The 15,026-nt window shown below is 36.7% G+C and overlaps 1 protein-coding gene across 3 annotated transcripts in view; it reads left to right on the top strand.

Annotated features, from left to right (window-relative positions):
- The window catches only part of DCAF6 (DDB1 and CUL4 associated factor 6), a 93,395-nt gene that overhangs the window by 20,187 nt on the left and 58,182 nt on the right, over nt 1-15,026 (top strand). For all 3 annotated transcript variants that reach the window (XM_064522484.1, XM_064522480.1, XM_064522474.1), the window contains exons 3-4: nt 5,583-5,675; nt 11,190-11,375. In XM_064522484.1, the coding sequence (XP_064378554.1) occupies nt 5,583-5,675; nt 11,190-11,375 (279 nt within the window). The remainder of the gene's footprint in view (nt 1-5,582; nt 5,676-11,189; nt 11,376-15,026) is intronic.

The following is a 15,026-nucleotide window of genomic DNA, read 5'->3' as shown; positions in this document are numbered from 1 at the left end:
ATATCAGAAAGTGCTAAATGAGCATACTAGTCTTTTTTTGCACAATTGCTGTATCAGCATGCATTCTAGCTGTGAAGAATGAATGTCATAGTTGTCTTAAGTTTTGGGGTTTTTTTGTTTAAGAACATTTAAATTCTTCTGTGGCATAAGTTTGAACTTGTATTTTCTATGTAAAGCAAGCTGTGTTATTGGACATGGTGCATAACAATACTTAAGGCAAGACTTTTTTTTTCCTTAATTGAGGGGGAAAGTTAATTCTAAAGTCTAACTTCCTGACTAGCATTTGATCTATATGTGGCGCAAAAGATGCATCTTGTGGGTGATAGAACTATATGTGTAATCACACTCTGATAAAATTTTTTTGAACCTGGAGCAGAGTGATAGTTCTCTGAATTACTTTAACTGTATGTGTTCTGATAGCATTAATGTTACCATAGCACCTTTTTGCTTGGGATATGAGTATTTTTAACTCAGGATTTAGGTTCCACTGTCTCTGAAGTAGTGCAATATTCCATTCTTCTTGTACCTCCTACCTTTGTATCTCTTACCTTTGTTCTTTAACTTCATTTGAAGATACGGTTTCTAGCACTAATGCGAAGTCACTGAATAAGTCTGCCTAAGTGATGATGTCTGCTTGTAGCATTATCATCCTTCTAGGGCACAGTTTGCCTTTTTCAACAACATTCACGTTGTCCAATTCAGAATGAGGTGGTATGTACCCTAGTAGAAGTTCCTGTTTTCCCATACTAACTATAAATGGAGTTTAAGAGGATGAAGAGTTCAGCTGTAGATGTGTGAAGCTAGGTGAGATGCTTTCTGTTTGAAGTGACTAAACCCAAAGGAGAAAACACGTTGAAAGAGAATCAATTTGGATCAGCAGTAATGAAATGGAAGGAAAGGAAAAAGCACTTCTAAAACATGTTGAATTGGAATAAAAATATCACTTACTTTTTCTTCCAGTTCTGGTGCTGTGAAAATTGTTTGAGGAAGGTAGAAGAACTGTAGAATATATAGGTAGGTGGATCCTTTGACGTGAGGAAATACTACATTTTAAATTAGAGGAAAGAGGATCACCTGGAGGGATAATTTCTCATTTCTATCTATAGACATTCAGTTCAGTGACAAATCAGTGTCCTGTGTGGCATACTTCTCCTTCAGGATAGCACTTGCGAGCAAGTCATTTTTAGAGGTTGTCCTCAAAGCTATGCTTAAATTAGCAAAGAAAGCATGTTTACCATTTTGTTAGAACATGCAGTTTTTATCTTTTCTTTCAAAAAAGAAAAGTAATTCCTTTTTCACCCCTTTCCTTGCTTGGGGAATCTTTCTGATATTCTGGTTATCTCACGTCATTTCTGTTTCCTTTTTTCCTTTTTCTTGTATGCTGCTAATCTATGCTGTTTACAAAAAGAGTTAATTCTACTGTTATGTTGCATGGGAGTGATGGGCTTGCTTTTTCAGTCTTTTAAATATTGGCTGTACTGCTATCTGCTTTTTCTTTGAGGAGAAGACAGAGATAGTAAATAAGTTTTTAACTATTCAATTAATTCATTAAAAGTGCCTGCTGCTTCCTTTCAAGGCCAGTGGATCAGCAAAAAAAAAAAAAAAAAATTAGCTACAGAAGATAACGTATGGCATACTTCATAGAGAAAGCTAATTACAGACCCTTTGAATGTTTTCATCTTGTCAGTAATCCTCTGTCAGTTCTGTTCAGCATATCCTTTCTTTTGGCTCAAACGCCTCTTTCCAGGAGCTGCAGACACTTTGATCACTGTTACATTATGCTTTTAGGTGAGGGTTGTAGTGATTGGCTGTAAAGGTAGGTAGTAGGTATGCGTTTTTTCTCCATAGACTTGAAATACAAACCAGTTCTCTAGCTGGTCTTTGTTTTGCAGTACATTTTAGTAGTGGGTTTGCTATCTGGGAATGGGGCATCAGGATCGAGCATTTGTCTTCAGTGATCCGTATGCATGTTTATTTGGATTATACACCGTTGCTTATTATGTTCTACTGAACACTGAGTAACATAGTTTAAGTGATCACTTATTGGAAGATCAGTTTTTCTCTGGAAAAAAAAATTCAAGCTTATTCCACTGAAAGATTGCGGTACTCTGTAAAAAGAATAAATTTCAGAAGGTGATCTGGCAAGGAATAAAAAGCCTGTTTAGTTGTAGACTTCTAACACATTTGGTTAAGTCATCTTCATTTTTTCTTTCTGGAACAAATTTGGCCTGTGTAGACTGTGTTATAACTGGTCAACGCTGAGGAAATCAGCGCCATGAAATAGGAATTTAAAAGGAGAATGATGTATGGCATAGGCTTGTTACAGAAAATCATTGTGCTTCCCCTTTGCACCTTCCTCTACTTTCTCTTTGCACTCCTGTCCTTCACACTTTTTGGAAGACCCCCCACTTTGTTTCATTTTTGTGCTGGCTCTTCTTCTTCACATTGTTTTTTAATTTTTTATAGCTTCCTTGTTTTTTCAGTGATTTGTTCTTGTTTCTATTCTTGTATCTTGTTACTAGCATTTTGGTTGCTTTAAGGCAATCATAGTATTTTTCTGCCTGAAAGGAAACATAAATGAAAATTAACTTTCTTGGTTTTTGTGTTTTCACTAGCTCTAATAATCTGCTGTGTTTGACTACATTTTTTTTTTTTTTTTAGCTACTGTAGTTGTCAGGTTAGTTCAATGTTTGATGGGTCTGGGAGCAAGTTGAATGCACCATTCTTGGTGATTGACAACCAGGGTTATAAAATCATAAGAGCAGCCATAGCAGGTCATAACAAGACTCAGTTAAGCCTGATAACCTGGCTCTGACAGTGGCAAGTACAGATTGTTGAGAAAATAGAGGGGCTGTGACATGCCACCAGAGGGGCATCCGGGATTCTTTTGGATTCCGGGGTTAGTTGCACTGAACTCGAGAGATCATCATTTGTCAAGTGTGAGAATTTATTAGAGCTGAGAGGTTATAACAAAGCTAACAGTACAGCAAAGCTAGAAATATAACAGTACTGAAAACATATGTACATATCAGAGCACAACAGTTTAATCACAGGTGTGCGGTACAATGACTGCTCTCACCCTTTCCTTGAGGGCCGCCCTTCTGGTATAGTTTTCCCCGGATTTTCAAGCAATGGGCGCACGGCGCAGTGACAGCTCTCGCCCCTAACAATGGGCGCACGGCGCAGTGACAGCTCTCGCCCCTAACAGGCCACCCCTCCAGTCTAATTTTCCCTGGTTTCTCCTCACCACGCTGGTGACATCGGGGTGCCCCCACTGCTGGGTGGGTCCTTAGGTCTGCAGGCAAGCTGACCGTGGGTCCAAGTCTTATACACCACGTGTGTGTGGCTTACTCCCTTTTATACCCAGCCAGAACAGTGCCAGCCCACAGCCATACCAAGGCAGCAGGGCTCTAGTCAACACAGCAGCACAGCAGCAGGTAACCTGGCACTCAGCCCACAGCCCTGCTCAGCAGGTAACAACGTGCCCATTCAGCAGGCCATTCTGAGGGGAATGGCTCCATGTGGGTCTGTGGTATCACTTCTCCTTTGTCTGGATTTGTCAATTAGTGGTTGTGCCCCTAGGCTACAGCAGCCCCACAGTGTGGTGGTGCCGGCCGTGATGCACCTGGGGTTTGCTAACTCTGGGGGAGCACCCCAGAGCAAACCCCTCTTCTATGGGCTGCACCATCTGGAGTCTCATGCTTGCCTGTGTGGCACCTGTCACTGGGCAAGCATACAGTGCCTGAAGGATGTGGTAGAGAACATATCAGAGTTTAGTGGATAGATAGAGGTGAAGGTTATATCTTTGTGTTTGATAATTTTTGATTTTTTCTTTGAATACATATATTCTCTTCCACTTTTGGTGATGAGGGCATGCCCTGTCAGTGAACTCCGCAGTTCTAATTAAATGCTATAGGAAAATCATTTTTTATTTTGGATGTGTCATGATGATTTCATTGATGACCTCCAATTTCTTGCATTGTAAAGAACCATGAAAAATTGTTTCTTACTTTTTCCATGTTGCTTGTGATTTTATAAGACTCTGACATATCCTCTCTTTTATTTTTTGAATGGACTGAAAAACCCTAGTACAAATTAATTGCTTCCTTCAGTAAAAGGTGTTAGATACGTATGATCACTCTAGTCAGCCTTTTCCATATTTTCTCATTTCGAATGGGCTGTAGTTGGGAGAATATGGGAAGGGAATAGGAACCAAAACTGCACAGTGTGGAAGATGCAGATCTGCCATGGATGGATTTATACACTGACAGAATAATGTTTGCTTTTGTGTTCATTTCCTAACGACACCTCACATTGTTTGACTGCTGGTGAGCATTGAGCTAACTGTGCCATAGGCAAGTAACACTCAGATTCCCCCCCCCCCCATAATAATTAATGCAGAGCTCCCCAATTAGTATGGTGAAGTTGTGGTAATTTCTTCCACTTGCCTGTGTGATCCATCTGACACAACCAATTCCGATTTTGCAGCTTTGCCTAATTAAGGACCGCAGCTAAGCTTATGATTAAAATTATAACTAAAATGGGTATTTTTTTAAAACAAAAAGATCTTTTGGGTTCAGAATAAAAATGAGACATTTAAATCAAAAAAGAGAGGGCAAGAAAAGGATTTAGAATGAAGTACTCTTTTCCCCCCCCCCTCGCCCCCCCGAACCACTGATACAAAGCCCATGCTGGTATAACACACTAAGGCAGTTATTCTGCCAACAGAAAATATTTATAGCTGCAGTTCAACAGTTAAAGTAGTATTAGAGGCTACTTGAAATAATAATGGCCATGGATGTTGTCTTTGTGCGTGAGCTGATGCTTGAAGGCATGTTACTGTAAGGATATTTTCTGAGCTTCCTGGACTTGAGTGCTTTTACACCTTCATTTTATTAATACAATACTAAATACAGTTTTGTGAAAAGGAAAATTGAAAGGTAAATGTATTGTAAAGTTCTTCCAATATGATTCTGTACCTTACTTTAGGATTCTTCTTTCCAAGCATACTCACACTTCTCAGAAAGGGTTCTGGGATGGATTACAGTACTTTTCACAAGTGGGCTTTCACAAGATCCCTGAGAAGGTGTGGTAATTGAAAAGTGTATAAAGCAATGGATGTTCAGGGTTTGGATAATTTGAAGATACAATAATGAAAGCATTGTGATGCCTTCCAATGACAATTCAGAGAACTCTGTGGAGTATATTTAGGACATTAAAGCACCTAAGTTTGTAAAATTCTGGGTACTGAGATCTTCCTTGGAAGGCTTAATTTACCTGATGGGCTCTTCTCACATCATCTTCAGGAGCAAAGGGAGCAACTGAGATGCAAATAGAGGGCCATAGGTGAAGCACATGATTACCTTATCAATTTGTTTTAAAAGCACTTTTTGTGTGTGTGTGTGTGTGTGTGTGTGTGTGTGTTAGCTTTTTATAAATTACTTCATTTCAGTGAATTTGTTAACTTCTATTTCTGTAGTGTTGGATGAGTATAATATATTGATGTTTTAATATCCTGTATGTTTAGAAGAAAATTGAAATAGTTTAGGTCTAAACTGTTTTTTGTTAACTAATTCACACAGGTGAACACAATTTGCTGGAATGATACAGGAGAATATATTTTATCTGGTTCAGATGATACCAATCTGGTAATTTGTAATCCTTACAGCAGAAAGGTAAGTTTGTTTCTGGATACTCAGCATGTTTCAAATAAGACTTGTTATTATTTTTTGAAAGCAACTAATTATTATGTGACAAAAATAATATCAGGCACTTTATAGTGTTCTACGGATGGGAATAAAACCTCACAGTGCTTTAAAACCTCAGTATTGTTATCCATTGTGACATAAGTATTATCCCATTTTACGGTATGTGGTCTGGCACAAAAGCAACAAGGCCTCACAACAGATGAGTGTCAGAACCAGTAATAGGATTCAGGAATTCTTGTGAAATCTTGTAGTGAGATAAATTGTTTTCTGTTTCATTTTGGCTTTACAATATTGTACTAGCTTTTGCTGAGTGTAATATAGAGTGGTTTTTATGTGTAAAATTATTGAAATGAGATGTCAGTCTGAATTGAAATACATTATTACCATTTGAAATGACATTGCCTTGTGAGTGCATGTATGTGGGTGGAGAAGAGTTTGTACTAAAACAGAGGAAGCGGGTTTGTGGAGGAAAGTGTTGTAGAGATCTCTGCTTTTCTATTTCTGCACTTAACTGGATTATGTTGCAGTCAAAGGACTTCTGGTATTGTCAGCTAGCAACTATCATGTAGTAGCAGGATTTCCATAGTTTGCTCTTTAAGGAACTACTGACAGTTTGTTACAAGACACACTCCAAACTATGTCCTTCAATTTTGGGGATCCTATGCGCTGATATTCCCAGTGAAATCCTCTCTCCCACACCTTCCCAGAGAGGTTGAAGACCATACCCTGAAGAGGTGCTGAGAAGTTAAATATAGAAGTGGGTTCCAAAATGTGTGTTTGGTATTGTGTAGGAGTTTGAATAGGAAGTTGCAGAGGCAGAAATACTTCTGCATGAAGAACTGTGATGGGAAAGTAATAGCGATCTGAAGCGTTGTCTGTGCCAGTAGGTAAGTCTTTCCCCTCTTCCTCAAATGAGCCATAGCTTCCAAACATTGTCTGTTCCTTTCTGTTATTGGTGCCAGTCAGACAAAGGTCCGATCAGTGTCATCAGGCTCGGGTTTCTGTTGGACTGGGAGCTCATCTGAGGAAGAAGAGGTATCCAAGACAGCTGGGGGGTGGAGGAAGGCAATATTCCAAAGTGAATGTTGTTGGAGAGACTTGTGAATTAAAAAAAATTTGGTTCAAATAAAATGTGTTTTGTACTATTTATTGTGCAGGGTTTATTTTAACATATCATTACATAATAATTGTTGTATAAGTATTTTCTCATTATACAATTATACTAATATTTTAACATCAAAATGTTATAATATCTTAATAGATAGGGTAACTTAAACTTAATGCTTCTAGGCGAAGAGTTTGGATTTTTTTCCCCCTTGTGTACTATTATTGCAATTAAGTGAAAATCTAGGGGATGTTTTGTTTTTCAGCAGTCAGCTGAGTTATTTTTGTTTTCTGCATTTCACGTAACAGAAGAGCAGATAGATTTTTCAACATGTGCAAATGCAATTATAAAACAGCAGGTACTTGCAAGAAGACTTAATAGTATGTGTGTTTTTCATGAAATGTAGGAGAGGTGGATTTTTTTGTTTTCTAATGCCTGTTATTCAGAATTGTGTTAGCTTATTTTCTCTGGCTTGAGTAACAGGATAGGTAGAGAAAAAGAGAACAAACTGATATTGGTACCAGAACTCTGCTGTAATTCTGTAGCCTGAGCCGATATCTTTATCACCATGTTTTTTGTTATGAGCTAGCTAGATTAGAGTTGAAATAGACCTCAGCAGTTAACATAGTCTTTTGTATTAGTAAAATGTCATGTTTAATAGGGAAGCATTTAAACTTGTTTAACTATTTACATGAGTTTTATGTAACTCCAGTTTGTGAAGTATGTATGGTCAGAGGCAAGTGTTAATTGTTACCATGTAATTTGTCTCAGAAGAATTTTTTCTAAATATATTTCTGTAGCTTCAGTAGATTATATTTTTTGTTGCTTATATATCTGAGAACTGTGTTACTGTGCTTTCTAACACTAATTGTGGGACTAATGCAAAGAATAAACCCTTTTACTATGCTTTGGGGTAGCTGAGAATAATTCTTTCGGTGGGGGGGGGTCTTTCCTTCCTCACTTTATTTCACTATCCTCTTCCACTATAGACTATCTGCACAAGAATTTACTTGTTTTGGGCATTACAGCATTAAAAAAATCCCAAAAAAACAACAAAAAAAGCTTGGCTGAAGGTAAAGCTCTAACATCTGTAAATACAGTACATGAAGTTGGGAATTTACATTAGGCTGAACTGCTTTGTGACTTTTAACCAGTTTTCAAAGCCTTTAGATGGAGTCTTAGACCTCTCTCAGCTACAGCCAGTGTGAACACAGGATTCTCATGAGTAGTTACACTCGAGATTTTGAATCCTTAGCCCAGTTTGCCTTCTGAGAGGGAAAGGGTTCAGCTGATGTGAGAGAGTGTTGAGGAGAGGCTTTAGAGTATGCTCAATGGGAGTGAAACACTTTTTTCTTTTTTTTCTTTTTTCTCCTGGAATCAGGATTGCTACTTTTCACTTTAGGGTGAGGTTCCGTTAAGTTTGTTTCATGGCTTGGGTTTGAACCAACCAAGGGGTTTGACCTCTTCAAAGAAAATACTTGGAAAAGCTGGTTGTAATTGATTTAGTGCTAAATATCTTGAGTGAGACCTCTAAATTAACCATGTCTGGAAAGACCTAGTAACCCGCTGATACTTGACTTGCGTTTATTTCAATGGTTCTCTTTTCAGAAAGCAAGCTACAGGGTGGGAGTAAATAATACCAACCCTTTCTTTTTTTTTTTTTTAACAGGTTTTAGTATTTAATATGCTTTTAAAACTGCAGTTTTATATGGTGGCTTTTCTTTGTAAAGCTTCCATTTAGATGTGGAACTTAAACATTTCAGGTTTAAAGAAGACAACAAAGTAGCTGTCAAATATTTAGAGTAGATAAATAAAACTTAGGTAGTTTCATAGCTTACTATTTTTATAACAAAAAAGCTAAAACACAACATGGTAAAAAAAAAATCTGCAAAAATAACTTTTTACTTCTTCATTTGGATTTCCCAAAATATGTGCATTGATCTTGTGTATGGCTTTTTGGAGCAAAGTGCGTATTGTTAGGGATGGAGCTTGTATGCAAGCTTCTGTTATTGCTACATGAATTAGTAATCCTGTCCCAAATATCTAGTTTATGCTTTAAGAGATGCAACTTGAAATCTTGAATTTGTTGCCTCTCCAATTGATTTTCTATCTTCCAAATCTTCCAATCCAAATTGATTTTTGCATTTTTTAATGCAAAAATTATGAAAAGATATCTGAAGTATTATTATAGCTGGTCAGCTACTTTGAAAAATGTTTGCAGTCCTTTCTCTCTCCTTCCCCAGTTTTTAACTTGGTCATTAAGTATTTGACACTTATGGTATGTTGGTAGTGAAATGCTTCACTGGAGTAAGATGGTGGTGGTGGTATTTTTTTTCCTCTGTGACATCTAATGATAGGCTCTTGGGTTGGCTTATTTTATTGGCTAGGCACTGGCAGCTTTTTGTGACAGATGCCTCTCTTGTTCCCTTCTCTAAGGCAGCACAGTAAGTAGAGCAGCAAAGGACATAGAGTGCAAATCAAGAAGGGTGTGAAAATGTTACACATTTAATAGATGCTGTGATACTTCAGCACAATACTTTTTATTGCAATACCATGCAACATAGCAGGAAACTGACAGACAGGCAAGACAGGGTTAGGTCTACCTGTGACAAAATTCTTTTATTTTCTGTGAGTGTGTGTCTGTGTGTATTGCTGAGTGCTATCTCAGTTAACAGTGGAGGAGAGAAGGGAGGAAAAAAAAATTCTGAATATTTCCAAGTTTGAGGGCAGTCATAGAAGAAATACTGATCTCCACATCTAAATTGAGAGCCCCAAATGGGGAAAACTGAAGTAGAAGGTTAGAATAAATTAGCTGTTGGTTGCATCAAAAGCAAGGGCATTAGGTTGGGGTTCATAAGTAAGAAAGAGGGGAAAGCAGGAAGCGTGTGTAACTGGATGAGAGAAAGACCCTGTGCAGCAGAGCAAAGTGAAGAAAGACTACCTGCTTATATTCAGTGGCAGGGACAAGTGATTGAGAACTGGCAAGGAGAATCTAAACAGTTTTGGACTTTTCTACCATTTTAAGATTTTTTTTTTATTGGGGGGGATCAAAAAGAATTTCTTTTAGGGTCAAAAATGTGTCTTTCAGAGTAATAAAGGCATATCATCTGCCAGTCCCACCTTTTATTTTAGTTATTAACAATCACCTGAGCTAGGGTACCTTAGGGACTTCTTGTTCTGAGTAACTGAGTTACCGCTTTGCTAGCGAGTGCCTCATTTCTTTTGAATACCTGAGTTTTGAAAATTTTCAGTAAAATGGAGAAACCTGAAAAAATCTGAATAAAGAGGCAGATGTACTGAAATGAAGTGAATGGATTGCATTTTTTTAAAATGCTGATCTCTGTACATCTTTGAGAATATGCAGATACACTGTTAATCTTTTGTGTGAATTGGTTAAAAGGTATGAAATAGCACTTCTAAAATATTAGACATCAATTGCATTGACAGAGCAACTTCATTTGCATAATGTTTTCTTTGATTAAGTTAATTGAGTGGAAATTTGGAATTCATTTTCATACTATAAACAACTTGGTAAGTATCTTTTTCGTATAAGTACTGGGTGAAAATGCAGTTTGCTTTAACTGCCACAGATGGGATAGATAAGGTAAGTGTGGAATGTTCACCAGTGCACAGGAAAGCACACAGAGGATTTTTTCAGTTTTAATAGTCTAATCGAAAGTATGTTAGGAAATATATACATTGTGCTGACTCTATAAAACCAGCTGTGATAGTAAAATAAATTATATGCCACTCTGCCTTACTATAGGTGGATGACATTCATTGTGTTAAATTAATTGTTAAAAAATAAGAGAGACTAATGCAACTGTTAGTTTACTGCCCTGTAATAATGGTCTTAGATTTTTATTTATTTTTGACTGCTTTCAAAGCATCCTTTCTTAAAATTTCAGTTCTCTTTAAAGTGAATTTGTTTCAAGGGTGGCATCATTACAATCAATTTTTAAAGTTGTCTTGGATTAGAATGCCTTATTCTCCTTGACCCACAGTATTCCTGATCTCTTAAATCTCTCCTCATGATGGACATGTTGGTTCCTGGACTAATGTTTTACTTTGAGAATCTTGACACAATACGTAACTAACCTTTTTAAAAATAAAACAAATTCTTTAGTCAGTTGCATTCTAGTTCTTTCATTTTGCAGACCACTTTGGGAAAGTGCACAAGTGAATGCCTGTTGTGGAAGCACTTTTTCCTCTACACCAAATTTCTTCTAAGAATAGCTTCTTTGTTAATATTAAACTATATATTGCTGGCAACCTGTACATAACTGAAGTTTTATAGTACTGGAGTCCTTATTTTCTGATTCTTTATTTGCTTTGAAAATATTAATCTGATAAAGCCTTTCTTCTTTTCTTTTTAGGTTTTAACAACCATTCGCTCAGGACACAGGGCAAATATTTTTAGTGCAAAATTCTTGCCATGCACCAATGACAAACAGATTGTGTCTTGTTCTGGAGATGGAGTAATTTTTTACACTAATGTTGAACAAGACGCGGAGACCAACAGACAATGCCAGTATACGTGCCACTATGGAACTACCTATGAGGTACCTTACAAAAGTATAAGATAATTTTAAGATAGGTGTAATACATATTTTGTTGTATTGTTGCCAAGGATATTAATCAGACAATGGAAGCTTTATTTCTGTGCTTCACAAGAATGAAAGATTTTTAATTTTCTTTTAGTTTTAGGGTATTTTTTTTTCCTAGAGAATTGGCTTTAAAAGAGAAATGTGATCTGAATGGAGGATTTTTCCAAAGATGAGTGTCGTTGAGACCACTTTCTTTGAAAATAAAATAGCTGGATAAACTTTCATTAAAATAATCCTCAGTAGAATAAAATGTGCTGCAAACTTCTTTTTGAAGTAGGTTATGAGAGACGGCTGTATTTTGCATTTTCCCCCCAAAACTTAACATTTCAATAGTTTAATGCCTTTTTTCCCACAGTTTAAATCTTTTTAAGAAATGCCTGTATTTCAGCATATGTGAATAATCTGAAAAATGTATTTATAATTTTAGAAATTTCTGTATTTTAAATGTTTGTGTAATTTTAGAGCAAGTGTTCTCAATCCTTCTTTGGAAGTTTTGCTTGTGCTAATTGGCAGGTGAAGAAGCAAGGTGTTACCTAAGTTAGGATGAATATCTTTTTTTTTTAATGACAGCAAAATCTGCTGCTTGTAAAAACCTACTATGCTTAAAATAGGATTGATACATTTTCTTCTTAGGTTGTAGATGTTCTAGGTTTTGTTTTGTTTTTTTTAACACCCACGCATTAAATGCACACAGAGGGAAAAAATCCCATATCCATTGCTTTTGTGACTACTTAATTCACATTTCATAGCAATTTTTTAAATTTCTCTCTTTGTATATTAAGTGAACAGAGATTTTTAAAATACTTTGTTAAAAATACGAACAAATTTGGGGGCTAGGGGAGGTTATGTGAGAAAAGATGGCTGAAGCACTGCCAAAATTCATTTCTGAATCCTTAAGGTTGTAATCACATATTTAATTAGAAGACTTTTCAAAACCACTTCTTGTCTGCAGATAACTGTAGGTTATTCAAGCAAACTTTGTGATGTTCACTCTGTATCTGTTTTCATAGTTTTTTGCCTGAAATGAATTCAAGTAGTCTAGGTATTTGCTTTCAATTTTGCAAAACATCATTCTGCATTCCAGGCTCACGCTGCCTGCTTTTATTTTTGAGATGTGTTTGTTTTGACTGAGAAAACTACAGTTTTCTTTGAATAGCCTGAATTCTTATGGCCCCCAAGGAGAAGTTTAAACTGCCTCAGTTTGCACTGAAGTTTACTATATGGAGAAAGCTCTATATCACTCTGTGGATTCTGCCAATTGATTCAATGTTTGCTGTATCTCAAATAATACCAGCCTTTTCAAAAGAACATTTGGAGGCCAAGATGCTGTTTTTTAAAGATGAAGTGTGCTCAGTTGCGGACCAGGATCTGTCAGCCTTCTGGCTGCCTTGGGAAATGAGAGCCTCTTTGCTGCTTGGGCTAAAGGCTCGAGGGGCAGCCAGTTAAGGCTCAACTGGTACCTCTCTTTTGGGCAGCTAGCTGTGAGTGTTAAAACCTGTAAAAGGTTTTGAGCTTGAGAACAGGGAGAAGGTAGTGGGTACTGCACTGAGGAGACCATCAGGCAATGATAGGAATATTGTTGGAGCAGCGAAGTTTGGAGTCATGGAGTGAGCTGCTCTGAGTACCACAAAAGAAAGAAAGGGTTTGAGGAGGTGTAAATATTGCCCTGAGGAGTCACTTTGGCAATCTGTTAAATTTTGATCTGTCTGAGATTGGGTTGACCAGCCCTTCGGTGGATTACGTGAAGTGACTGATGCCAGGTGGTGCTGCACACCAGTGATCAGACTGGAAAAATTCAATAAAAGTGATTGCTGGTTGTGCTTATAGGTCAGGATTAGTAACACTAGGTAGAACGTAGTACTTAAAGGCTTTAATATGAGGTGTCAGTCCTTTTTTTGCCAGTTGTTGTCAGCAGTAACAATGATATGCACATTACTAACTGCTAGACTAGATGTTAAATGTATATTTGTGAGGTAGAACAAATTAAACTTGTCACAAGAGACAATGAATTTGAAGAATATTTTAGAAGAAATATGGGCAGCCAAACAAACTAGGAAAGCAAGATGAAAATTTTGTTGTTGTCCTTATAGTTATTATTAAACAGTAACTGTATGGAATGTAGTGATCTTCAGAATCATTAACTGGAGACAATACAGCAATTTGCCTGCTGTGTTCCACAGTCAAGGTGGTGGTGATGGAGAAGATTTTATTCAACAAGTAACGTTAGCAACAGGGCAGTGTCTGTGGTGGTGTTTTGAATCACAGTAGTATGATACTGTCGTGGTTGTTTATACTGTTTTTAAATACAGTCAATAAATACAGTTAATGGAAGACATCTCAAAGTCCCTTAAACTACATCCGCTATTTTAACCACAGCATCTTTTTTTGAAATTAATTGTATTAGCCTGTTTTGCTCTGAGGTGAAGAAGGGAGCAGGTTTGTATGTGTTATTGTAGTTGACAATAAAGACCAAGGTGAAATGTTTTCAACTAGACAGTTCTTGCTCGTCTCGTGTTTTTATTGAACCTATCTGAATCTTAGTAGTTTGAGCTATCTTCAAAAAGGTGTTGGTGAGATATGTTTGTAAAACATTTTGGAAGGGAAAGGTACTTTTTATAAAGATTATAAATTCTGTTATTGTGTCTTAAACCTATTTTGTATTCTAACATTAAATGCATGTATTATTGTGTGGCATGGCAAGCTTTTTTTTTTTTTTTTTTTTTTTTTTTTTTTTTTTTTTGAGTCTTGGCCTATGAAATTATAAGGGAGTAAAGAGCAGTTCTTGGAAGCAAAGAACTGAGATGCTGCTTTAATTTCTGACGTAGTGCAACTTTGTCACTGGGAGGCTTCTGGAGTGGGAAAACCTGTTTAAAGTTTGATATTACTGCCCAGTTCTGTGTAACCGCAGCATCATATTAAATACAGAACTTTTGACTCATTGGATTTTCTGAATAAGAAAAGCTAGCGCAGCTTGGCCGTGAGATACTAATTCTAAATTTGATCGTGAATTAGATATATACTGCCCTGTAAACTTGGAGTTTGTGGCAATTGCAGACATTAACCAAATGCACCACAACAGAGGATTATGGAAATCTCTGTAGATTGTTATGAACTGTGAGGTAATTGGACAACTAGGGGAGAACAGAGAGAGTAGAGATGGAGAGAAAAGTGCCGAGAATGTTTCTGGAGAACTTACAGTTTATATGAAGCTATTAAATTTGTTTTTTACTTGGGCAAATGGCTTTTTTGCTGCTTATTAATTGCATTTTAGAGGGAGAATGTACCTTTATGGATAACTCTTACCATCATTTTTTCAATAGTCTAATTATTATATAGCTCAATTTTCAAAGTTAAATACAGTAGATAGAAAATGATTTTTTTTATACTCTGCTTTTTTGAACTTAAATATATTAACAATAACTGTTACTTATTGGAGTCTCTATCTATTTCTCTATTTTAGTGTTTATAAAGTAGTTTGTATTTTTTTTTTAAACACCACACATATAAATTGGCATGTGCAAGTGCAGGTATGTACTGCACATTTACAAGCATATTGTGAAATAGTATTAGTGTGGACAGAATTAAACCATAGCTCTTTAAAATAAG

The sequence above is a fragment of the Dromaius novaehollandiae genome, chromosome 1 (assembly GCF_036370855.1).
Source record: "Dromaius novaehollandiae isolate bDroNov1 chromosome 1, bDroNov1.hap1, whole genome shotgun sequence".
NCBI lineage: Eukaryota > Metazoa > Chordata > Aves > Casuariiformes > Dromaiidae > Dromaius > Dromaius novaehollandiae.
This window is presented reverse-complemented; position numbering and strand designations above follow the sequence as displayed.